At 44.7% G+C, this 27,849-nt stretch overlaps 1 protein-coding gene across 5 annotated transcripts in view; it reads left to right on the top strand.

The window, feature by feature from the left end:
- The window catches only part of LOC110498022 (tetraspanin-9), a 430,712-nt gene that overhangs the window by 282,494 nt on the left and 120,369 nt on the right, over positions 1-27,849 (top strand). For 3 of the 5 annotated variants that reach the window (XM_090210589.1, XM_090210591.1, XM_021574569.3), the window contains one exon: positions 13,566-13,645. The exons of 1 other annotated variant lie outside the window; for it this stretch is intronic. In XM_090210589.1, coding sequence (XP_090066715.1) covers positions 13,583-13,645 — 63 coding nt within the window. In that variant the 5' untranslated portion in view covers positions 13,566-13,582. Of the gene's footprint in view, positions 1-12,425; positions 13,646-27,849 lie in introns of those variants that run through there. One more of the 5 variants, XM_021574564.3, reaches the window with a different exon arrangement.

Raw genomic sequence — 27,849 nt, 5'->3', positions numbered from 1 at the left:
CTTCCTTGGTCCAGCCCCATAATCCCCTATTACAGGGATCATCAACTGGAGGCCCGTGGCCGATTCTATTTGGCCCCCCAAATAAAACACTGTAAAATCACTAGGAATTGTCACGTATACTCCCTCTCCGGCCTCTAGGTCATCAGGCTGCTGATTATCCCGCACACCTGTCACCATCGTCTTGCGCACCTTCGCCTCATGACACTCACCTGGACTCCATCACCTCCTTGATTATCTTCCCTATATCTGTCACCCCCCTTGGTCCTTTCCTGAGGTGTTATTGTTTCTGTTTCATGTCTGTGTGTTGTTCGAGGTTCTTGTTTTGTATTATGTTCCGTTTATTTTATTAAAACACTCACTCCCTGAACTTGCTTCCCGACTCTCAGCGCACATGGTTACAGGAATCCACCTCAAAATTATTTCAATCTATTCCCAAATATTTCCACTGGTAAATAGAAAGACATACTGTATGTGATTGTGTACCAATGTAATCAAGGTTTGAAATGATTATGTTTTTGTCAAATACAATATCTGTTTGTGCTTCTTGCGTCAATTTGCTGAGTACAAATGATCTAGTTGATGAACCCTGCCCTACTGGGTGACTTCTCTAATGCTTATCCAAATAGAACATATCTGGGAAGCTGTGACATGGTTACTGCTTACTGCTGATCTGGTCTCCTGGCTGCCCTGTGTTTGTCTGTCCATGGGTGCACGGCCAGGACAGTGTGGCTGCTCAGATTGACCCAGGGCCATATTGAACAGGGTTGAGCCAGCTCGCAGTGCACAAACACACAAGCATATGCACACGCACACATACACAGTTCACAGTACACAGGCTGCTGACAGAGGGTCATATCGAGGGGAGGTGCTGCCCAGCTCGTGGGTCTGAGAGCCTGGGCACTTCTAGGGAAACTTCTCTGTTTGCTTGTAGCAGTCAGGCATCAGTGCCAGTGGGCTGGTTGGAGTGGACAGGAAGAAGGCTCTTTAGATTCTTCATATAGATAGAGCTGTCTGGGCCTGCTGGGTCCCCCTCTATGATCAGTATGGCGCTCATCCCTTGGGGTAGTACTCTATGTGAGCATGCATGTGGTATTTTATTATCCGATGATATGCTAATAGTATGGCATTGTGAGATATACGACATAGGATAGTAAATCAGAGCAGCCAACAACAGGGGGTATTCGAGGCTTGAGGAATGACAGTATATGTGGTGTGGAGCAGGAGCACAATGGGAAATGTCCTCAGCCATCTAGCTACTGTGTCTATCCTCTCTGAACAGAACAAATAGATGGACGCATGTTCCCTCCATGTTCCCGCATCCCTCACTCTTTCGACACAGCGGCATGTCGACACCCCTTCCTTTGTTTGCATTGCAGGCGACAGCCCCTGAAATATTGTTGTGATTCACCTGACCTTTCGGCGCTGTGTCCTGTATCCTGTAGATACTACCCTGTTCTGCCTGGTCTTATTGACTAACTCTCATTTATAGGACACTCTTTACAAACTGCTCCACACATGGTGTCACCAGCTGTTTCCCACTGTAGGAGTTCCATATTAAACCAAGGTGACCTCTCAGCAAGCTGACCCCTTCATCCTGAACCATTGACAGACAGAGATCCGAACACTACAGATCTATCGGATTTGCCATAGACTCCATAGTCTGAGCCTTAGTGGAAACCACAGAGGGATCTTTAGGGCTCCTCTTGTCTTCTCTTCCACCAGGTTAATAAAGGATCTGACCCAGGTCAGAACCCCTTTCTCTCTCTGTCTCGCTCTCTCTCTTCCATTTCTAACCTTCCTTTCTCTATCTTTCCCACTCCATCTCTCTCTATAGAGTCCTAGCCAGTGCCCAGGATGGTGTATGTATTTCTATCCCTGTCCCATGCCGTGTCCTGTAACTTGTTTCCCTGAAAAACAGAGGAGATTTAAATATGTGTCGGATTGCCTGAGCGGCGCCACAGGAAAACTGCTTCACAGAGGGCTCCATCTGCGGGCGAGCCCAGACTGACTGCTGATATAAACACTTACCTCCAGAGCCCTAAATAGGCTTTGGTTGTGGCTGGACAACATCCACAGGTTCTTAGGAAACAGGAATGAAACAGGGATGAAAGTATGTGCCCAGAGAGACGATTACGTTACAGATGGTTCCATGCAGTGAGGCCAGGGGGGGCGTAGACCACATCCCCTTTTATCTGTCTCTCTGTTCCTTACCGGACGAAAATAAAAGCCCCCCGGATCACTCGCCTTTTCTCCTACTAGTCTAGGGCCAGTAACTTAACCCACTGTCACTAACTATAGAAGTGGAAGTGGTTTTTTTCCGTCGTTCATTTCCGGAGTGTGTTTTATTAGATTTGTGTAAGCGTGCCGACGGATAGGCATCCATCATGGCAAGTGTAACTGATAATGACCTTTTAAAAAGAGATCCCTGTCTCTTAAAGCTAAAACAAATCCCAGATTGTAGCTTTAAAGCTTTGCATCTCACATCGATGTTGCAGGCAACTGGCTGTGTGTAGGGACTCATGTAGGTTTGCTTGGTTGATGGCTTCAAATATCCTTGGTCGCCAGTTTCTGCAAGACAATGGATTCAAGGCATTACAGAGAGGAGGCAGAGGGTAGGAAACCCACAACCTTCAACATTTATCACAGACAGTAGCTCTCAGGGATGCATTTGTCAAGCAGTGTGTGCATTGTTCACCTGAAAATGCCATTTAATTCAAAGGCATATACTGCTTTGCTTTGTTTTGTTCCATTTTTCCTGCACAAAAGGGCTATTTAATATAATAATGTGTGGGCTTGCGAGTGTGTACGTCCGAGTGTGTACGTCCATGCGTATGTGCACATCTGTGCATGTGTGTTTCTCGTGAACCTTTGAGTTATCCACAGTATGCTAAATGAAATCACAAATCTTCAGAATCTAAGAGTTGAATCTAGCTCATGTTGAGGACGAATGGATGGTTTCCACACACTGTTCGAAGGCTTATAGTGAACTTTAAATGACCTTACAGCCAATAAATTGATGACCGGGGCCTGACTTCAACACTCGACTGATTTCCCCCTGAACTGAATAAGATTCATATTACTGACGTTCCATTCTTCCATATACTGTTATGGGCCTTTTAAATATTACATTAACTCGTCCACTGTCCGGAGGACTTAGCTGTCCTGCTCCTTTGATCAACATAATAATCATGAATCCCTGTCACGAACCATATCTCTTTTGTGTATCTTTGAATTCATGTGAGCTACAGCACAACTCCAGGCATCATACACTATAGTATTTAACATTGCAAACATGTTGCCTTATTGAACGCCAATTGTCTTATTTTGTTACAGACTGATATCTTTGGTAGCATATGTTGTATTTCAGGAGAGAAAAGGGGGGTCTTGGCTTCTCTAGGTGTGAGAGGTCTGTGTGATGGATCTGCCTGCAGGTCTACGGTTTAGACTGGGGGACTTGGCTTCTCTAGGTGTGAGAGGTCTGTGTGATGGATCTGCCTGCAGGTCTACTGTTTAGACTGGGGGACCTGGCTTCTCTATCTGTGAGAGGTCTGTGTGATGGATCTGCCTGCAGGTCTACTGTTTAGACTGGGGGACTTGGCCTCTCTATCTGTGTGATGGATCTTCCTGCAGGTCTACTGTTTAGACTGGGGGACTTGGCTTCTCTATCTGTGAGAGGTCTGTGTGATGGATCTGCCTGCATGTCTACTGTTTAGACTGGGGGACCTGGCTTCTCTATCTGTGTGAGGTCTGTGTGCTCTGTCATCTCTATAGCTTCCTCACTCTCTTGTTGACAAGAGTGCACAAATATGTCTCTTCTCCTGTAGTCGGAATATGGGAGATGTCAGGTGGGAGTTTTCCACTGTTTTCCACTGTTTTCCACCAGTGTGTATCACGGTTGAGTGTGTTTGTGAAAATGCGTGTGAAATTCACTTTAACACTGCCATCTTTTTTTAAACAACCACAAACAAACTTCTCTCACGAGTAGCAACTCTTGACATTATTTCAAATGTCTGATGCTTAACAACACAACCATACACTGATTTCCTGGGAGCTCACCCCTACTGTCACACAGTAAAAATCCAATCAAATCAAATGTTATTTGTCACATGCGCCGAATACAACAGGTGTAGACCTTACCGTGAAATGCTTACTTACAAGCCATTAACCAACAATGCAGATCAATAAATAGAGTTAAGAAAATGTTTACTAATTAAACTAAAGTTTAAAAAAAATCATAATAATAATCAAAAAGTAACACAAGAAAATGTCATAACAATAATGAGGCTATTTATAGAGGGTACCGGTACCAAGTCAATGTGCGGGGGTACAGGTTAGTTGAGGTAATTTTTAAAGTGACTATGCATAGATAAACAGCGAGTAGCAGTTAGTAAGTCCAGGATCCAGTTGCAGAGAGAGGTGTTTAGTCCCCAGGTTCTTAGCTTATTGATGCGTTTTGTGAGCACTTTGGTGTTGAATGTGGAGCTGTAGTCAATGAACAGCATTCTCACATAGGTGTTCCTTTTGTTCAGGTTGGAAAGGGCAGTGTTGCGCAATTGAGATTGCGTCATCTGTGGATCTGTTGGGGCGGTATGCAAATTGGAGTGGGTCTAGGGTTTCCGGCATGATGGTATTGACGTGAACCATGACTAGCCTTTCAAAGCACTTCATGGCTGCCGACGTGAGTGCTACGGGGAGGTAATCATTTAGGCAGTTGACCTTTTCTTTCTTGGGTATAGGGACAATGGTTGTCTCTTTAAAAAATGTCAGTGAAGACACTTGCCAGTTGGTCCACGCATGCTTTGAGTACACGTCCTGGTAATCCGTCTGGCCTCGCGGCTTTGTGAATGTTGACCTGTTTAAAGGTCTTGCTCAGATTGCGTGATCACACAGTCGTCCAGAACAGCTGGTACTCTCATGCATGCTTCAGTGTTGCTTGCCTCGAAGCAGGAATAAAAGGCATGTAGCTCGTCTGGTAGGCTCGCGTCACTGGACAGCTCGGGGCTGGGTTTCTCTTTGTAGTCTGTAATAGTTTTCGAGCCCTGCCACATCCGACTGGTGTCAGAGCCGGTGTAGTAGGATTCAATCTTAGTCCTACATCGACGCTTTGCCTGTTTGATGGTTCATCTGAGGGAATAGTTGGATTTCTTATAAGGGTCCGGATTAGTGTCACACTTTATATGTCACATGCGCCGAATACAACAAGTGTAGATTTTTCCATGAAATGCTTACTTACAAGCGCTTAAACAACAGTGCAGTTCAACAGTGGGAAAGGGCAGCTCTTGCCTTTAACTCGGTGCAGATGTTGCCTATGATCCTCTAGTTGGGTCTGCTGAGGAGAGGAGCATCATGAATCCTTATTTAGTTACACTCTTCAGACACCTTTATCGACTTTATTGTTTTAAGTCATCGGGGATGGACTTACAATGTCTGCTATCGTCTCATTGCCCAAATACATGGATGTCAGACTTTATCATAAAAGGCCAAGACAGAATCCTAAATATCAGATTGGATTGACGTCTGTCTGTCAATTAAACTGGGCCAGGCAGAATAGAGCTTGTTAGCATACTGACAAGGATGGACAGGACAGTATTATTATTATACATATTTCTATGTATAATAACCTTTAGCCAGCTGGAATGATTGTTAGGGGGGTACCAGACACACGGGAGACTGACTGGTGTCTGACAAATTAGGGATGACCCCCTCTTGTTTGTTCTGTTTGGCCCCTGGTGACATTTGAGTTCCTGGAAGTGTGTGGTCCATTTAGGCTGTTTTATCACCTGACATGTCCTCCATGTTGTCCTTCATGTTGTCCTCCATGAACACAGCAACAGCTTCAGCCCCAGTGTGTATACAGTGTATAGAATAACCAAGGGGAATGAGAGCTGAGATAGTGTGGGCGAACAGGCCCTTTGTCATCCTATTCCACTCATGCTCAGTCTTCCATGAGACTTTCACACTGGATATTATCTACTATCACATGTCACATAGGACACACATACATAGGACACACATACAGTATGTGGTAAGCTATAGGGTAAAGACTCGTTCTCTTTTGCAGGAACCGAAAAGACCGGTTTTAATGAACGTTGAAGAGCTGACCTCTATTTTCATAGATCAGTTGGTATCCCCTTTCTGCCTGCTGTGAATCCTGGGGTTTAGGAGATTGCTTTGGATTTTCCCCCTCGCATTCAGTTAACATATGCAGTAGAAAGCAAAGCAGTGATTTTCCAGCAAGGCTTTAGAATTGTCTCCCTGCTCCTGCTTGTAAGTCACTCTAGTCCAGGGGTGGGCAAACTTTTTCTTTACTCAAGTTTAAAACAGACTCCTAAAATACTGTAGGCAGTTGAGAGAGTTCATCAAGGGTCACAGAGTCAGCAAAGCTGTATGAGTTTGAGCCTGAAACCGTGTTAAATGTCTAAACGGTATTATGACTGTAGATGTAACGGACATCATTTCAATTCAATAAGCACCTTCAAAATGGATTCATGACTGCCTTTAAATATCCAAACTACACTGAAAAAAAGATATATAATATATTTAAACGCAACATGTAAAATGTTGGTCCCATGTTTCATGAGCTGATATAACAATCCCAGACATTTTCCATAGCACAAAATGCATATTTCTCTCAAATTTTGTTCACAAATTCTTCACTGACGAGTCGCGGTTTTGGTCGGTTTCGCGTTTATCGTTGAAGGAATGAGCGTTACACTGAGGCCTGTACTCTGGAGTGGGATCGATGTGGAGGGTCTGTCATGGTCTGGGGTCTGTGTTACAGCATCATCGTACTGAGCTTGTTGTTATTGCAGGCATTCTCAACACTGTGCGTTACAGGGAAGACATCCTCCTCCCTCATGTCGTACCCTTCCAGCAGGCTCATCCTGACATGACCCTCCAGTATGACAATGCCACCAGCCATACTGCTCATTCTGTGTGTGATTTCCTGCAAGACAGGAATGTCAGTGTTATGCAATGGCCAGCGAAGAGCCCGGATCTCAATCCCATTGAGCATGTCTGGGACCTGTTGGATCGGAGGATGAGGGCTAGGGCCATTTCCCCCAGAAATGTTCGGGAACTTGCAGGTGGCTTGGTGGAAGAGTAGGGTAACATCTCACAGCAAGTACTGCCAAATCTGGTGCAGTCCATGAGGAGGAGATGCACTTCAGTACTTAATGCAGCTGGTGGCCACACCAGATACTGACTGTTACTTTTGATTTTGACCTCTCCCCTTTGTTAAGGGACACATTATTCAATTTCTGTTAGTCACATGGAACTTGTTCAGTTTATGTCTCAGTTGTGGAATCTTATGTTCATACAAATATTTATACATGTTAAGTTTGCTGAAATAAACGCAGTTGACAGTGAGAGGACGTCTCTTTTTTTGCTGAGTTTGTGAACTGTAACTCAGTTCCTGGAAGGGTTCCACATCTTTGAAATTGTTATATTTTTGTTCATTGTAAAACAAAATAAAGCTATTGTTTGATGTTTTTTGGCTTGTGATCGATCACACATCTAATTTCTTCATGTGAAAATTGTTTTGGATTCCATTAAGAGCAGTTGCCCGAGTCGTAATCCTACAGATGTATATTTTCTTTATAATTTCTTCCAATAGTTTTAAGGAGAACCAATCCACCTAAGAAAACTTTGCACTATTGGTCTAATTATTGAAGTGCTTCTTAAACACAGGAGGCTGCTGAGGGGAGGTAGGCTCATAATAATGGCTGGAACTGTAACGGCTTTCTTCCGTGGACGAAGGAGAGGACCAAAGCGCAATGTGGTTAGTGTTCAACATGTTTAAAATAGACTATAAAATGAGAACACTACAAAATACAAAACAACAAATGTGAAAACCGAAACAGTCCTATCTGGTGCATAGACACAAAGACAGAAGACAACCACCCACAAAACCCAACACAAAACAGGCTACCTAAATATGGTTCCCAATCAGAGACAATGACAAACACCTGCCTCTGATTAAGAACCATATCAGGCCAAACAACAAACCCAACAACAAACCCAACATAGAAACACAAAACATAGAACGCCCAATCAGCTCACGTCCTGACCAACACTAAAACAAAGAAAACACAAAATAACTATGGTCAGAATGTGACAGTACCCCCTCCCCCCCAAGATGCGGACCCCGGCCGCAAAACCTGAACCCATAGGGGAGGGTCTGGGTGGGCATCTGTCCGCGGTGGCAGCTCTGGCGCAGGACGTGGACCCCACTCAACCATAGTCTGGCTGAATGGCGGCTCTTGTGGCTCCCTGCAGACGGGAGACTCTGGCAGCTCTGGACAGGCGGGAGACTCTGGCAGCTCTGGACAGGCGGGAGACTCTGGCAGCTCTGGACAGGCGGGAGACTCTGGCAGCTCTGGACAGGCGGGAGACTCTGGCAGCTCTGGACAGGCGGGAGACTCTGGCAGCTCTGGACAGGCGGGAGACTCTGGCAGCTCTGGACAGGCGAGGCGCACTGTAGGCCTGGTGCGTGGTGCCGGCACTGGTGGTACTGGGCCGAGGACACGCACCTCAGGCCGAGTGCGGGAAGGAGGAACAGGGAGTACTGGGCTCTGGACACGCACAGGAAGCCTGGTGCGGGGTGCCGGCACTGGTGGTACTGGGCCGGGGACACGCACCTCAGGGCGAGTGCGGGGAGCAGGAACAGAACACCCGGGTTGTGAAGGTACTCTGGAGACCTGGTGTGTATAGCCGGCATCAATTGTTCCGGAGCTTTAACACATGTTTCAGGATGAGTACTAGGAACTGACACGTGGCATCAGACCGCTAACACGCTCCTCAGGGTGAATGCCGTGCATACTACGCCAAACCAACAGCTCTCTCTCCTCACTCCCCTCCAATTTTATCAACAACTCCTCAAATGTCTCATAATCTTCCCTCCATTCACTCTCCTCCAATTTGTCCAATAACTCCTCCACACTCTCAGACACACAGACCTCAACTTCGCCGACTGCTCGGATTCCATCCTTGGCTCCTCACGGTAAACAGGGGGAGTTGGCTCAGGTCTGAGTCCTGACTCTGCCACACTCTCCCTGTGCCCCCCCCAATACATTTTTGGGGCTGTCTCTCGGGCTTCCATCCGCGTCGCCGTGCTGCCTCCTCATACCAGCGCCTCCGCTGCCTCCAGCTCTTCTTTGGGGCGGCGATAATCTCCTGGCTGTGCCCAGGGTCCCATCCCGTCTAGGATCTCCTCCCAAGTCCATTTCTCTAAATAGCGCTGCCTCTCCTGCTGCTGCTGCTGCTGCCTGTTACCACGCCGCTTGGTCCTATTGTGGTGGGTGGTTCTGTAACGGCTTTCTTCTGTGGACAAAGGAGAGGACCAAAATGCAGCGTGGTTAGTGTTCAACATGTTTAATATAGACGATAAACAAGAACACTACAAAATACAAAACAACAAATGTGAAAACCGAAACAGTCCTATCTGGTGCATAGACACAAAGACAGAAGACAACCACCCACAAAACCCAACACAAAACAGGCTACCTAAATATGGTTCCCAATCAGTGACAATGACAAACACCTGTCTCTGATTGAGAACCATATCAGGCCAAACAACAAACCTAACATAGAAACACAAAACATAGAATGCCCACTCAGCTCAAGTCCTGACCAACACTAAAACAAAGAAAACACAAAAGAACTATGGTCAGAACGTGACAGGAACCAGCAAACATAGAAACCATGTGTTTGATGTATTTGATACCATTCCACTTATTCCGCTCCAGTCATTAACATGAGCCCGTTCTCCCCAATTAAGGTGCCACCAACCTCCTGTGTAAATAAATAAGAACTAGCCCGCCACCCCCTACTGTTTCTGTTGTGCTGGCAGTGGTGCAATGTTGGATAGACTACACAAGCTTTAGTTCAATAGAGCTCCACACAGATATGCCAGAACCAACACTGTCCATTTAATATTTACATTTCTACTTGTATTTTGTTGTTATACTCTTTCAGGCCATGATAGAAAAACAGCAGTGTCTTGGTTAGAAGAGCCCTGAAATGGAGGATTCAAAGATGAATTCCTACTGAACACGAAGCTCGCCTTCCAGTATGCCTTTTTAGCATGTATTGAAGGAGCTGCCAGGTTTATTCAGCATCAGAGGGAAAGTTAGAATGAAGAATCCCTGTCCAAGCCTACTCTGCTGTACCACATCTATACACTGTATCTCCACTGCTCCTTTGCCCACTCCTCTGACTCTATGCTATAGACCTTGTCTCTCCAGAGTTTCTCTGAGTCTCTGAGTAACCTCTTGTTGCCTAATAAAGGACTTCAGAGCCCCATGCCTCTCTGTTCTCTTCTGTTGAGTGGATGGCGATGAGCTGAGCTGGGCTTGGCTCAGGAGGGAGTGAGAGGAGGAACGTGCCCTTGTGTCTGGTCGAGGCATCAGCAGCACATGCAAGCTAAGAGGCCCAAGCAACACAAACATTGGCACAGACACATGCATACACACACACACACACACACGCACACACACACACATGCACACACGCACTATACATACACATGGATTTAGTATTAGTAATGTAGATATGTGGTAGTGGTGGAGTAGGGGCCTGAGGGCACACAGTGTGTTGTGAAATCTGTGAATGTATTGTAATGTTTTAAAATTGTATAAACTGCCTTAATTTTGCTGGACCCCAGGAAGAGTAGCGGCTGCTTTGGCAGCAGCTAATGGGGATCCATAATAAATACAAATACCAATAGCCCTCTGATGAATGCATGTCCTCCTCTGAGGTGGCGGCTACTGACACACAACATATTGAATTAAGAGTAAAGGTCCTGACGGGCTGTGATCAGACGACCCACGGGAGCTGAGCCAAATGCTTCTTCAGTTATCCATGGCACCACCAGGGACAGAGTATTCTGGGTCAAATATCCCCTGTTCTATCTCTGTGGGACTGCTTTCATAATTCTCATCCCACACCAGGATGGCATGAACAGCGACACTGACATTGCCATTTTTTACAAGAAAGATGTGGGTAGTACTGGGAGCAATTGGAAGTTTGCCAGTTCCATACCTTTTAATACTACTTAATTATAATTATAGACCTGTGTCATGTTAAGTATGGTATTGATAATTTAAAAAATACATATGTTAATGGTTTAATGGTTTGTGATTTGGAGGAACACTTCCATTGTTCCTAGCTGATTAAGACTAGTATAATGTGATTTTGTCTCGTGTTGTCTTCCAACCACTACCATCAAGCTACAGGATGTCAGACTTGTTAGAGCCGTGTATACTCTGTAGAAACACAAGATACATGGATCAGTGTATCTCTGTGTATACAGGGCATTACTGGGTTTACTTTAAGACCATTCAGTTGGAACTCTGCTCCATCCGTCTCTGAGCTGCAGCCATCACGAGCACTCAACCTCACCTTGCTGACAGAGAGAGGGACCGTTACCACAGCACAGCAGTACAGAGTAAAGATTAGGCTGTTTTCACAAACCCAACCCAGTGAAAGGGCTATGTGAGTGGTTGGACAGATAATGGTATTGCTGTTGTTTGTACGGTAGCTCTCTGAAGGAAAAGATGTGGCATTGCAAAGGAAACTCAAACGCTGTATAAAAAGGTTGCAAATCTTTCATCCCCATCTCATAAAATCAGCATGTACGATATGATTGAAATGGCCTCTCTATCATGGGGGGGGGGGGGGGGGGGGGGTTGATATCTGATCTGGTAAAAATGCATTTTTCTCTTTGTTCACAGATCATGTACATTTAGGCTTCTGACATTGTATTTCAAACCAGAGGGTTAGATAAATGTAAGGACGCAGCTCTAGAATATTAGAGCTGTAATATGTTGTCAGCTCCATGTGTGAAACAACTGAGAGAGTCGGTGTTTGACCCTGGGTTTCCATAGGAAAGTGTTGAGTATCTTTAAGCCACTCTCCCATTTCCATGCTTGAAATGGTGCAATAATTCCAAAGGCTGGGTCTCTGCCAATTTATCAGTGCTCCTTGCATGGAAGTGAGCCTACATTGTGCAACTGACGATTTTGTGACAAGGCTGCACATAGCCTCTGCAAGTCTGCATGAAGTAATCCTCCTAATCATGATCGTGCTCTGATGTCATCTTATCCAGCCTTTCAAAATAGAAAATAAATATCCACTGTGAAAGTTAATTGGGCGTAAATATATCAAGTGTCTCAATGAAATCACAGGTATCACATAATCATTTTCGTATTATTAATGTATGGCCTCTCGAACGCCCTGAAGCACAGACAACACTGAGGAAATTGCTGAACTTGTATAGTCAAAGCTGTGTTATGATCAGCTTATTAAAGACATGGTCGGGGCACAGGGGAGGAGCCCGGGTTGTCTGTAGCCGCCTGCAACTGCCTCATTGGCTGCTCCCTCAGCAGTGGGGAGGGGTTGATGAGAGGCAGGGAGCAAGAGAGTAAGAGGGAGAGCAGAGAGAAGAGGGGGGGGGGCAAGGGCAGTGCTCTAGTTAAGGGGGATAGGATAGGGAATGCCTGTTAGATGCATCTTGCCGGTAATAGCACACATCAGCCACGGCACTGCGACTGACAGCACAGGCAGAGAGCGGGGGACTGAGCAGCTGAGCACAGAATTGTACAATGAGAGAGAGAGAGAGAGAGAGAGAGAGAGAGAGAGAATAACTGAATCAGATTATCATCAGCACGTTGGAGAGCGCAAAGCACAGAGGACTGAGTGAGCGCATTAAAGGAGGAGAAGAAGAGGAGAGAGGAATACAGATACAGGATTGTGTTGTATGGGGGGGGGGCAAAAGTTTCCAGCTCCCCAGGCAGAAATCAGTCCTGAGGTCAGCAGTAGGGAGGAAGAAGTGGAGCAGCTGAGAGTTGGAGAGAAAGATTCACAGGCACACACACAGCATATCAGTGTGGAGATCCAGGGGACACTACTGAAACTTACTGACTCAAGGACGTAGCTTGCTGTAACTCATCAGGGTAATAATGCTCCTCGCTGGACTAGGACTTCTCTGCAACTTCTCCAACTCAGGAGCATGAGAGCAGACATTGGACACCGGACAGACGACACATAGAGCCGGGAATATTGCCTGTGTCTTCTTTTTACTTACCCGATACAGTTTAGTCGTGCCATTGTTGGGGGGATAGAAAGATTCAGAGTTTCTGGGCTTGGAGATCAGAGAGGGAGAGAGGAGACTGCTGGAGGGGGAGAGTTGTGTCCTCTCATCTCTGAGACATGGTAGAGTGTGTTACGGTAGAGAGCCCCTCAGCAGCAGTGTTAGCCCAAGAGCATGGAGAAGTCCAGCAGTGAGGAGTCAGCCATTCACCGCAGCCCATCCGTGGATAGCCTCGACTCCGACTTTGTCCGCGACTCCACGTCTGGCCGCCCTTTTGGCGGCCGCGGGTTCACCGCCGGCGCGTTCTACGGCTCTACGGGGCCGCGCGGTACCACGGCACAGGGGCAGGCTGGGACAGCGGCCGACACCAGCGTCAACGTCGGAGGAGACAAGAGCAGCAATAACAAGTACACGGCGCCCAAAGGCAGCAAATACGTGGTCTTTTACCTGGATCTATCATTTGTGTTCCTTTTAGAGTTCAAGAAGTACAACATGGCACGGGGCTGTCTCTGCTGTTTGAAGTACATGATGTTCTTCTTCAACCTCATCTTCTGGGTAAGCAAAGCACTATTTTACTATGTTGTTCTTCTCTTTCACATCTCTCCATCATGCGTCCTCTCTTTTTTGGGGTGCTAGTTATGTATCTGTATGGATGTAGAAGCAGTGTGATGCTGACATGATTCTTGAAGTTACTCAGCAGATACAAATGTAAAAGTAGTAGTCATTAGTTTAACAGTCATATGAGCAAGACAAGATGATAAAATGCCATATTACATAATAGTTGTAAACTGATATACTGATCATTTAAGGATTTCTCTTCAGGGATATGTGAGAGAAAGATTTATGCTGGGGCTCATAATAATTTGCATGTTACTATTCCTGGTTGTCATTGAGTCGTTGAAATGGTTGCTCCACCATGTCTCCCTGTGTGTGCTCTGCTGGGGCTGCCACTCATTCAGATGGCTTTACAACATGGGTCCTCATGGGTGCTACTGATTTACTGCAAACATTATGAGTATTTAGCGTGTTAAGTTGTCTAGGCAAAGGACAGGGGGCATTGCTTACATGTATGAGATGGAAGCATGACATATCTGTGGATTGATTATGAATGATTTAGAATGTCTGAGAATGTTTCCATTCATTTTGGTGAGCCACTGAAGAGAAGATAGATAGGATTAATCTGATTTGTGGTTTTTATTTACTTAGTATTTCACACATTTACATTTTTTTTATGTTTTGGATTTAAAGATTGGGCCGTGCCACTAAAAATTGAAAATCACAAATGTAGCTGGATTTTCTATATGTTTTACACCTTTAACAGCACTTCCACCCATCATCCAATCTAATCAAAATATCCCAGTTTTGATTTCAGTGGACATAATGTTTGCATCTGTTGTTTTGTTTGTGAAAGTGGGCATCCCCTGGAATATTGAACCAGTGGATTACGGGGGCTTAGTTGATGGGCCAGAGTCTTTTGTGTGGAGCCAATCATGCGTGAAGCATAAAAACATCACAACACAACAGGGTCTACATCTCCAATCACGTCACCACTAGCCTACTACGTGCACCCTGCAATCTGGGGCACATCTGAGGCTCAGGCTCCAGGCTGCTGGAAATTATATCAGAACTATAGTGAGACCAACTGTCCACAGCACAGAGCAGATTCCAATGTAACTCAAGGGCAAAACATCCACGCAGGGCCAGAGGGGTATGTGTGTCTGATTGGCAAGGCAGGCTCAGATCAGGCAAGGTGTGTTTACAGTTCGTGTGGAATCTGGAGGGATCAGAGGCTAGGCCGGACCGATGGATGGCGGCTGAGGTCATTGTGTCAGTGCTGCCCTCACTTTCCCGGGGCCTGTGTTGCTAAATCTGTACTTAACCCCTATTGGTGAACATAAACCCCCACGTCAATAACCTGCAGCTCTAGCTCCACACTGGGAGGAGGAGGAGAAGGAGGACTGGAGGGGGGAGTGGGGAGAGTAAAGGTTACCACTGCATGTACCCTCCTGGGGTTGGGTAGAGTAAAGGTTACCACTGCATGTACCCTCTTGGGGTTGGGTAGAGTAAAGGTTACCACTGCATGTACCCTCTTGGGGTTGGGGAGAGTAAAGGTTACCACTGCATGTACCCTCCTGGGGTTGGGTAGAGTAAAGGTTACCACTGCATGTACCCTCCTGGGGTTGGGTAGAGTAAAGGTTACCACTGCATGTACCATCCTGGGGTTGGGTAGAGTAAAGGTTACCACTGCATGTACCCTCCTGGGGTTGGAGAGAGTAAAGGTTACCACTGCATGTACCCTCCTGGGGTTGGGGAGAGTAAAGGTTACCACTGCATGTACCCTCCTGGGGTTGGGGAGAGTAAAGGTTACCACTGCATGTACCCTCCTGGGGTTGGGGAGAGTAAAGGTTACCACTGCATGTACCCTCCTGGGGTTGGGGAGAGTAAAGGTTACTAAACCGTTGATCTACGTGCGTGGGTGCACGTGGATGGAGTGGGATTTTTAGAGTGGCGGACACCTTTTGGTAACATGAAATCCTCGCAAGCTAGCTAGCAAGTATTTGTATACTTCCCGGTGTAACTTAAAACATTATCCCAGTTTGATATGCTGCTTGTGTATTCATTCCCATATCAGTTCAAATAGAAAAATAAAACATGTTTTGGTCACAGAGAAAAAAGCACATTGCTAGCTAGTTGGCTATAGTAGTTGTAGTGGTTAGAGCGTTGGACCAGTAACCGAAAGGTTGCTGGATCGAGTCACTGAGCTGACAAGGTAAAAATCTGTCGTTCTGCCCCTGAGCAAGGCAGTTAGCCCACTGTTCCCCGGGCAACGAAGACCTGGATGTTGATTATGGCAGCCCTCCGCACCTCTCTGATTCAGAGGGGTTGGGTTAAATGTGGAAGACACATTTCAGTTGAATGCATTCAGTTGTACAACTTACTAGGTATCCCCCTTTCCCTAATCACTAGTTATTGCTTCTCAACATACTACCTTTTTTGGGTGGTGTCTTGTTGTTTGGTTTACTGTTTGAACAGTCGCTGAGATTATATTTGGTTAGCAATGCAAAATAGGCTACTTTGGTAATTAGCCAATATAGACTATAGATCAGATCAAGGAGCCAAGGGACACCACTGACCCTGCTCCCACAGCTGCGGAAGGAATGACACTTCAATTTTCAGGTAGTAAATAAGTATGTTGAATGCTGGAGCATATTGCAAGTAGCCACCCCTTTTGTGACAAAAACAACATTAGAACTAGTGATGGGAAGTTTGGCTTTCTTTATGGACTCTTCTCGAATCTTCTAATCTTCTCGAGTCATTCTGTCAAAAGAACAAATCTTTCGGCTCATTTGGTTCATTTGAGTCAGTAATGCCCAGAGAACGCAGGACCCCCTACCAGTGACGATGAACTGAAAACTGGAAATGGTCATGATTCTACAAGCCTATTGTTCTCACATCCCGTTCACCATAGGGGGCTTATTGGAGCTGTCATTTATGACTGAGACTTGTAAAAGTGTGCTTTAAACTAGCTGTTCCCAAACTTTTTTACTCAGGCCTCCCTTCCAGCATTGGAGAACATCCCGTGCGAGCGCATGCCTTGTGCTTCAAGTTACCACTGTAAGCCCTGTGGAGGGAATGGAGAATGAGGGAGTATAGCGAAGCTGGTGTGCGGCTCAGGGGAGGCCACCTCCGCACCACCACTCCAATCTGGAGTGTCGGAGCTGAGGCCCTGGGCAGGTAGAGTGCCACAGGGAGAGCAGCTCTATCCCAGGTGTGTCAGGATACAGGGCTGATTTTTACTCTGTCCCCAGTTCCCATGCCCTTCTGTCTAGAGGCAGGGGTGGGACTGATTGAAGCCTGTTGTGGGCCCCAGTTCAGGGACAGACAGGGGAGCATGAGAACTGGGGGAAAGGATACTCTACCTGCCCAGGGCCTCAGCTCTGACACCTCAGATTGGAGCGGAGTTGGCCTCCCCTGAGCCACACACCAGCTTCGCTATACTCCCTCATCCTCCATTCCCTCCACAGGGCTTACAGTGGTAACTTGAAGCACAAGGTAAACAGCGGCAGGCACGCCACACATTACATTTACATTTCAGTAATTTAGCAGACGCTCTTATCCAGTGTGACTTACAGTTAGTACATTCATCTGAAGATAGCTAGATGGGACAACCACATATCTCAGTCATAGTAAATACATTTTCCTCAGGAAAGTAGCTATCACCAAAGTCAGTGCTAGTAGGAGGCATGTCCAATGCACTTATCTCCAGGCCTCTTCCGCAGTTGTTGACCATCTGGCTTCTCTTACTTATGTGGATTAGTGTTAGTCTGAGCTGCGGGGGGGGGGGGGGGGGGGGGCAGATCAGAGTATCTGGTGGGTTAGTAGTCGGGATTGAAAGTCTCCTTCGGGTGACGCACAGCACCAGCAATAAAGCCAATGTTTATGCCAATCACATTGAATCACAGTGGCTTTGCTTAAAAGACAGTGTTGGTTTGACACACAGCAAGATTCTGTTGGCTGTGATTTCCTCCAGCATGTGTGTCAGCTAGCAGCCTGGCGCTGGTGTATTTGCAGCCCCCTGCTCTGTGTTCTCTCTCTCTCTCTGCTGTCTGACAGAAACTCCGGTCTGCTCTGCCCTCCTTCACTCCCTCCACTATTAATCGGTTCCTTCTCCCTAAAACCTCCCTGTTTCTTTCCTTTCTCTAACACTTCCTTTGTTAGGGAGGGCAGTGAGCCTGGAGCCCACATCCCACCAATCTGTCATTATTATAATATATCAAAAGCAAAGCCTCATTTTGATATTTATATTTAGAGAATAAATGTCCGCTCAGCATCCTTATAAAGTGCCAAAGCAGTGGTGATATCGAAGCTAATCTTTTGTGTGGGGAGTAGAGAAACCAACTGTGCATTCATCAATTCCCATGCTTGCTTATTTATATGCCATTTGGATGACATGTTGGTAGACACACTATGAGTCGGACAGCAAGATTGGGTTTGCTGTGATTTAGCTGATTGGAGTTTCTGTATTTAAGTTGACGTTTTTGTTTTAAATGTTGCTAGCCACCACCCAAATAAAATAGTTTCAAACCTATTGACAGTTTCAAGGTGTGTGTGTGTGTGTGTGTGTGTGTGTGTGTGTGTGTGTGTGTGTGTGTGTGTGTGTGTGTGTGTGTGTGTGTGTGTGTGTGTGTAAGTGTGTGTAAGTGTGTGTGTGTGTGTGTGTGTGTGAGTGCGTGTGCGTGTGTGTGTGTGTGTGTGCATGTGCACGCGCTTTCCTAGTTGAATGGTAACTCTATAAAGCATTGCCTTGGGAAACATTTCACTCATGCTGTCCCATTCCTCCATAACACAGGTTTCGATACAAGGTGTCGAAGCAATTTGCCTGCTATTTTCGGCCCTCACAGAGTGCTAAAAAGTTCACTAATCCACAGCCCCTCGGCCCCAATGGACTTCAAATTGTAACAACCATAATGACGTCAACTCTCACCAGAAGTCTATCCTGGAAGGATATTGACCTCATTCCGTCAGTAGAGGATGCCTGGTAATTCTTTAAAAGTGCTTTCCTCATCATCTTAAATAAGCATGCCCCGTTAAAAAAATGTAGAACCAGGAACAGATATAGTCCTTGGTTCACTCCAGACCTGACTGCCCTTGACCAGCACAAAAACATCCTGTGGCGTTCTGCATTAGCATCGAATAGCCCCCGTGATATGCAACCAATATACACAGGCAGTTAGGAAAGCTAAGCCTTGCTTTTTCGAATTCACATTTGCATCCTGTTGCACAAACTCCAAAGGGTTCTGGGACACTGTAAAGACCATGGAGAATAAGAGCACCTCCTCCCAGCTGCCCACTGCACTGAGGCTAGGAAACACAGTCACCACCGATAAATCTACAATAATTTATAATTTCAGTAAGCATTTTTCTATGGCTGGCCATGCTTTCCATCTGGCTACCCCTACCCCGGTCAACAGCTCTTCACCTCCCACAGCAACTTGCCCAAGCCTCCCCAATTTCTCTTTCACCCAAATCCAGATAGCTGATGTTCTGAAAGAGCTGCAAAATCTGGACCCCTACAAATCAGCTGGGATAGACAATCTGGACCTTCTCTTTCTAAAATTATCCGCCAAAATTGTTGCAACCCCTATTACTAGCCTTTCATATCGTCTGAGATCCCCAAAGATTGGAAAGCTGCCGCAGTCATCCCCATCTTCAAAGGGGGAGACACTCTAGACCCAAACTGCTACAGACCTATATCTATCCTACCCTGCCTTTCTGTCTGTTCCTGTCTTTGAAAGCCAAGTTTACAAACAGATCACCGACCATTTCGAATCTCACCATACCTTCTCCGCTATGCAATCTGGTTTCCGAGCTGGTCATGGGTGCACCTCAGCCACGCTCAAGGTCCTAAACGACATCATAACCGCCATCGATAAAAGACAGTACTGTACAGTAGCCGTCTTCATAGACCTGGCCAAGAATTTAGACTCTGTCAATCACCACATTTTTATCGGCAGACTCAACAGCCTTGGTTTCTCCAATTACTGCCTTGCCTGGTTCACCAACTACTTCTCAGACATAGTTGAGTGTGTCAAATCGGAGGGCCTGTTGTCCGGACCTCTGGCCGTCTCTATGGGGGTGCTACAGGGTTCAATTCTCAGATTGACTTTTTTCTCTGTATACATCAATGATGTTGCTCTCGCTGCTTGTGATTCTCTGATCCACCTCTACTTAGACGACACCATTCTGTATACTTCTGGCCCTTCTTTGGACACTGTGTTAACTAACCTCCAGACGAGCTTCAATGCCATACAAATCTCCTTCCATGGCCTCCAACTGCTCTTAAATGCAAGTAAAACTAAGTGCATGCTCTTAAACCGGTCACTGCCCACACCTGCCAGCCCGTCCAGCATCACTACTCTGGACAGTTCTGACTTAGAATATGTGGCAACTACAAATACCTATGTGTCTGGTTAGACTGTAAACTCTCCTTCCAGACTCACATTAAGCATCTCCAATCCAAAATTAAATCTAGAATCAGCTTCCTATTTTGCAACAAAGCCTCCTTCACTCATGTTGCCAAACATGCCCCCATAAAATTGACCATCCTACCAATCCTTGACTTCGGCGATGTAATTTACAAAATAGCCTCCAACACTCAAATTGGATGCAGTCTATCACAGTGCCACCCGTTTGTCACCAAAGCCCCATATACTACCCACCACTGCGACCTGTATGCTCTCGTTGTCACGACTTCCGCCGAAGTCAGCCCCTCTTCTTGTTCGAGCAGCGTTCAGTGTTCGACTTCACCGGCTTTCTAGCCATCGCCGCTCCATTCTTCAATTATCTATTGGTTTTGTCTTGTTCCATTCACACCATGTTTGCATTCCCCAATCACACTACATGTATTTATTCCTCTGTTCCCCCTCATGTCTTTGTGTCTAATTATTTAACATAAGCGTATGTTATTTTCCGTGTGTTTTCACAAAGCTTATTTGTATTGCTATACATTTATGTTGTGTGACATTTGTGCACGCTATACACTTTGCCTTGTTGGCTGGAGGAGGTTTTTGACGCAGCTGTGTCAATCTGTATATCTCTCCTGACGTAATCAAGTGTGCGCCTGTTCACAATTCTCTGCGCTCCTGCACCTAACTTCACCACAAGTACGCACACGCCTGATACTCGTTGGCTGGCCCTCGCTTCATATTCTTCACAAAACCCACTGACTCCAGGTCATCTATAAGTCTTTGCTAGGTAAAGCCCCACCTTATCTCAGCTCACTGGTCACCATAGCAGCACCCACCCATAGCACGTGCTCCAGCAGGTATATTTCACTGGTCACCCCCAAAGCCAATTCCTCCTTTTGGCAGCCTCTCCTTCCAGTTCTCTGCTGCCAATGACTGGAACAAACTGCAAAAATCACTGAAGCTGGAGACTCATATCTCCCTCACTAACTTTAAGCACCAGCTGTCAGAGCAGCTCACAGATCAATGCACCTGTACATAGCCCATCTGTAAATAGCCCATCCAACTACCTCATCCCCATACTGTTATTTATTTTATTTATTTTGCTCCTTTGCACCCGTGTCTCTTCTTGCACTCATCTTCTGCACATCTATCACTCCAGTGTTTAATTGCTATATTGTAATTATTTCTCCACTATGGCCTATTTATTGCCTTACCTCCCTTATCCTACCTCATTTGCACATACTGTATGTAGACCTTTTCTTTTTCTATTGTATTATTGACTGTACGTTTGTTTATTCCATGTGTAACTCTGTGTTGCTGTATGTGTCGAACTGCTTTGCTTTATCTTGGCCAGGTCGCAGTTGTAAATGAGAACTGGTTCTCAACTAGCCTACCTGGTTAAATAAAGGTGAAAATATATATTTTTTTATTAAAGTATTGAGAAGCTAAATCGATCAATACTTTAGGTTAATAAAGACAATTAATATCCATCCGTAACAGTACAAAAGCACATCATCTTGCCATGTCCATTTTTACAAATATGAACATGACATATCTGATCCTCCTGCATTGGACCTTGCATTTAATTTCTTTACATTTACATAGAAGAAACGTTGACGTAGTTGATATGCATTTAATTATTATACGTTTTGTATTTAGCACCCCACAGGAGAAGACAAAGCCTTGGCTCAATATTCCTACACTAACCTGCTCTTTGAATATCTCCATTCTATACCCTCTCTCCCTGCCTGTGTCAAATAGCTAAGTGTCTGAGGAGATCAGTCTAATTTACCCATCTCCACCCACCCCGCTCCTTCGATCATCACACTGCTGCGTAGTATACCTCTGCAGAGCTCATTCGCTCGTGTAGCAGATCAAATGGGATATGGGCACGTATGTTTCGCTCCAGGGGTGCCTAGAGGCTGGGGATTGGGGAGGTTTGGGGGCGGTAGATAGGGGGGTTGGTGGGGGGTGTAGTTTTTCAAAGAGTTATGTATTTAGTTTTTTTGTGGTAAACATTTTGAATCTAATCAGGCATTATCATAGGGTAGTGATTCCCATCTCCAGTCCTCAAGTACCCCCAACAGTACTCATTTTTATTGTAGCCCTGGACAAGCACACGTGATTCAGCTTGTCAATTTATCATCAAGCCCTAAATTAGTTGAATGAGGTATGTTTGTCCCGTGCTACAACTAAACTGTGTGCTGTTGAGGTTACCTGAGGACTGGAGAAGCACTGTCCTAGGGCAGGAAGAAATGTTATTTGGTGAACAGCTAGAGATGGAGACCAGATGAAATAACAACTGCTGTGAGAGAGGTAGCTAAGCTATCTCCGTAAAACCTTGGGCACCTGCCATTGTGTGACAGTTGCTTGGCATCCCTCTGACTTCTCCTGTTCTCGGTGGAAGTCCTCTTCCTTTTTAAATATAGCCAAGGAAAGATATAGAGAGATGACCATCATTAGTTCTTCATAGATAACCAGGACCTCATTAATAAACATGTCATGTCAAACCATGTGCCTCTGGGATTATTTTCGAAGCAATAGTATCACTTGGTCACAGAAGTGGATTCAGTACTGAGAATGCGCAATTCGAAATATATTTTGATCTGTAGGAGACGTCTGTGATGCTGGCAATATCGCCTTTTTACTTTTGAGAACTATGCACACACATAGTTAAGGATTTACACAACAGACTGACTACAAAGTGAACATTGCATTGATTCCCAATTGGATCTTAATTTCAATGATTGCTGTGTGCATTGCACAATAGTGGATGGTTGTAAAATGCTTTCTTCGAGAAATTAAATGCATCTGAAAGTGATTGTCATTGTGTTGATACAGCATTAGCGATAGAGGCTGTGGTATATTTGGTATAAAAGGCTTAGGCATACATTATATTTTGTCATATTCCCCCTGGGGAATTTATTCTTCTCAATAAAATACTTTGAGGCCTCTACTTCCAGACCCATATCAAACATCTCCATTCCAAAGTTAAATCTAGAATTGGCTTCCTATTTCGCAACAAAGCATCCTTCACTCATGCTGCCAAACATACCCTTGTAAAACTGACCATCCTACCAATCCTCGACTTTGGCGATGTCATTTACAAAATAGCCTCCAATACCCTACTCAACAAATTGGATGCAGTGCAATCCGTTTTGTCACCAAAGCCCCATATACTACCCACCATTGCGACCTGTACGCTCTCGTTGGCTGGCCCTCGCTTCATACTCGTCGCCAAACCCACTGGCTCCATGTCATCTACAAGACCCTGCTAGGTAAAGTCCCCCTTATCTCAGCTCGCTGGTCACCATTGCATCTCCCACCTGTAGCACACGCTCCAGCAGGTATATCTCTCTAGTCACCCCCAAAACCAATTCTTTCTTTGGCCGCCTCTCCTTCCAGTTCTCTGCTGCCAATGACTGGAACGAACTACAAAAATCTCTGAAACTGGAAACACTTATCTCCCTCACTAGCTTTAAGCACCAACTGTCAGAGCAGTTCACAGATTACTGCACCTGTACATAGCCCACCTATAATTTAGCCCAAACAACTACCTCTTTCCCTACTGTATTTAATTAATTTATTTATTTTGCTCCTTTGCACCCCCATTATTTTTATTTCTACTTTGCACATTCTCCCATTGCAAATCTACCATTCCAGCGTTTTACTTGCTATATTGTATCTACTTTGCCACCATGGCCTTTTTGCCTTTACCTCCCTTATCTCACCTCATTTGCTCACTTCGTATATAGACTTGTTTATACTGTATTATTGACTGTATGTTTGTTTTACTCCATGTGTAACTCTGTGTCGTTGTATGTGTCGAACTGCTTTGCTTTATCTTGGCCAGGTCGCAATTGTAAATGATAACTTGTTCTCAACTTGCCTACCTGGTTAAATAAAGGTGAAATAAATAAATCAAAAATACTTCAAATAGGCCATCTATTTTGTGGTATTTTATGGTTGCGTAAGGCAAACTTTTGTTGTATTCTACCCACAAAACTGAGATGTGATGTTCTGGTGCTGTTTATCTACTGTATGTAAAAGCAACATTTAAAAGAACATATATCCTTGAAGTGTATTTACCTTGTTAAGGGTTATAGCGGATTATTTGTCTACTGTATGAATAATTTCTCAGTTGGTTTGTTGAGTTAACTTTATTGTTTCTTTTCAGACAGTCGGGCTCTTCTTTCGTTCAGAGCTACTGCACTGTTTTTACATTGTTACAAAAATCCCCAACCTTTAATACCCAGAATAATGGGACTCTCAGTATGTTTTATTGTGCTACAATATTTACTAAGGAGCTTCATGCAAATAGGTGTTGAGTATAAAGTGTGCCCATGCTTGTCCTTATACTGTAAACTGTAAACATTTTCCTTGTAAATGTACAGCATCATATTGGCACCAAAGTTGCCAGCTTAAAACGGTAATTTAGCTGCTAAAAACATTATTCCACCTAACAGCCACTTCACAAAGATATTTACTAAAATAGTCTGAGCTTCATGTGTCTCACCATTTGAATCTACAGTAGGCATAAACTACTGTATGTTAGAGTAATTTCACAGGAGGCATACAACCTACAGCATTAATGGTGTAAAAGACATTTACGCTATTTTACTGTGCATTCTACAGTATTTTACGGTTGAAATTACAGAAAAGTCTTAGTGTAGGAGGTGCTTGGAAACTTGTCTTTATCTCATGCCTCCACTAACTCCGCTAATCTGCAGTGAATTAATGTAGAATGTTAGACTAGCTCGTTTGCCTCGTCCTACTCAGCATTTTCCTCTGTCACCCAAAGGCAAATTAAGGAAATACCCCTTCTCCCTCAGAGCCTCAACTCTGAGGGAGAAAGCTGGGACAATTTCTTTCCACTTGGTCTGCTGAGCGATAACTTGGTTTTGATTGGATTACCTCTCTGCTATTAAGTTAATAATTTTGGGCGGTTGGCTTTGATGCCCCTTGGCTGTAGACCGTAACACACTCAGTTTCCTGTGTTTGATGTAGCCATAGAATTAGGAATTAGAATACTAGAATGGACATGAAACTTCTTATGATGGTCCAAAGGTCAGCCATGTTGGTCAGGGAGTTGGTCAACCATGATTTGCCAAAGCTGTGATAAGATATTGTGCAAAACAATGAATGTCACAAATGTATCTGCACTGTATGTGTGTTAGCAACCCAACCAGTTTCAGGGGAATGATTCCAGTAATATTTCAAATGAACTTCCAGTATGCCAACATTTTATTCAAACAATGCAGTCAAATTCACAGCTTTCCAAGAAAACAAAATCTGATACATTTATGGTCTGTTTACATACACTGAGTATACCAAACATTAGGAACACCGTCCTTATATTGAGTTGCACCCTCTGCCCCCCCAGACTCATCACGGTGTTGAAAGCTTTCCACAGGGTTTGCTGGCCTGGCCCATTTTGACTCCAATACTTCCCACAGTTGTGTCAAGTTGGCTGGATGTCTTTTGGGTGGAGGACCATTCTTTATACACACAGGAAACTGTTGAGTGTGAAAAACCTAGCAGCGTTGCATTTCTTGACACAAACCGGTACGGCTGGCACCTACTACCATACCCCGTTTAAAGGCCCATCAATCTTTTGTCTTACCCATTCACCCTCTGAATGGCACACATACACAATCCATGCGCTCCAGCAGGTATATCTCAAAGGTCATCCCCAAAGCCAACACCTCGTTTGGCTGCCTTTCCATCCAGTTCTCTGCTGCCAATGACTGGAACGAATTGCAAAAATTGCTGAAGCTGGAGACTTATATTTCCCTCACTAACTTTAAACATCAGCTATCTGAGCAGCTAATCGATCGCTGCAGCTGTACATAGCCCATCTGTAAATAGCCCACCCAATCTACCTACCTCATCCCCATATTGTTTTTATTTACTTTTCTGTTCTTTTGCAAACCAGTATTTTTACTTGAACATCACCATCTGCTCATCTATCACTCCAGTTTTAATTTGATAAATTGTAATTACTTCGCTACTATGGCCTATTTATTGCCTTACCTCCTCACGCCATTTGCACACACTGTATATAGACTTTCTTTTTTTTCTATTGTGTTATTGACTGTACGCTTGTTTATTCCATGTGTAACTCTGTGTTGCTGTTTGTGTCGCACTGCTTTGCGTTATCTTGGCCAGGTCGCAATTGTAAATGAGAACTTGTTCTCAACTAGCTTACCTGGTTAAATAAAGGTGAAATAAATAAATAAAATGTCTCAATTGTTTCAAGGCTTAAAATTCCTTTAATCTGTCTCCTCCCCTTCATCTACACTGATTGAATTGGATTTAACAGGTGACATCAATAAGGGATCATAGCTTTCACCTGGATTTTTCTATACTCAGTGTATATTTTAGAGGCTATTTATACAGAACATTTGTATAAAACCCGTATAAACTGTATTTCTAATTATATGACAATATTTTAGGTCGACTATAATTCCATTACACAATTTCTGATACATCACATGCCTTACTTTTATTGTCCTGCGTAAGTAAAAGCAGGAAATGCATCACCTATGCCTCTACTACCGTTAATTCCAATTAGACTGGTTTTGGATTTCTCCCTGATCAAGATGGCTGCCATTTTCACCCCATTATGGAACCTTGAGGGTTTATGACATAACCCCTCTAGTAATTTAATAGAATATTTATAGTTGTAGCTGCCATAGGGGATTTTGAGCCCCACTTTAATGGTCATCATGTGAGACTGTTGTCGGGTCGATCATGGGAATCCCTAATGTTTTCCAATTGAATTTATCAGGAAATTATATTAGCTGCCTGGTCCGTCTTACTGACTGGCCAGGTCCTCCAGAGGTTAGACATTCTGGGCTGAGGATCCATCATTGACTGTATCTAAGGGGTATTTCCCCAAGGTCACTATCCTGCAATTGATTCTATTGGGCTTGATTGCTTTCGCACCATAGCTCTCCATCCCTCATATCCAGATACCATCCTCCTCCTCCTCAACCTTCTCCTCATCCTCCTGCTTATCTCTTTTCCTCTATCCAAACCGAAGTCAGATAACCTAGACACTTCACAACCTCTTCACTTTGGCATCTCAGTCACCAATAGTGATGCATGCAAAATATGAGCGGCAAATTGCCTTTGAATACATGCATTTCTAGCGGTTATCATCTTGCATTTGGCCTTGGGGATCCAGTGTGGTGCACAGTGACAGGGTGAGCATGGGCCCACAGCGACAGGGTGAACAACTTGATCCCCTGTCAGGCTCCTATAGGACACAGAGCACCACCCAAGGTGGGAGGGACCAGGAACTAATCTGCATCAGGCATATTTATGCTTTAAACATTATAACACTTATTGATTTATTAGTCTTTACAGCCCCGTCATCCTGCCAGGTAATAACTCACCTATGACTGGGTCGCACAGCATTATGGATGGTGTAAACGAAAACACAAACGCCCCGGCCCAATGATTGGACATTAATCATTGCCATGTTTTTATCATTATTAGTTTAGTGAGCTGACTTTATTTGGCACATACTGACCCTGTGTTATATGCAGTACTCCGTGTTCTCAGTGGAAGAGGATGCATCTTTTTCTATAATGAGATAAATCTCCCTGAAGATAGATGGGGAAACCAGCAACAAGGCAACATCAACTCTATCTATCGCAAACTGACTCTGTCAAGTTTACAGGGATTTTAACATGGTTCCTAAATGCAAATTGCCAATCTTCACTCTTTTCATGAACTGAGCTTCTGCATGTCCCTGTGACCTTCATCATGTCTTATCAAACACTT

The sequence above is a fragment of the Oncorhynchus mykiss genome, chromosome 2, assembly GCF_057628025.1.
Source record: "Oncorhynchus mykiss isolate SJ-2025 chromosome 2, ASM5762802v1, whole genome shotgun sequence".
Classification (NCBI taxonomy): domain Eukaryota; kingdom Metazoa; phylum Chordata; class Actinopteri; order Salmoniformes; family Salmonidae; genus Oncorhynchus; species Oncorhynchus mykiss.
Note: the sequence above shows the minus strand (reverse complement) of the source record. Positions and strands in the feature narration are given on the sequence as shown.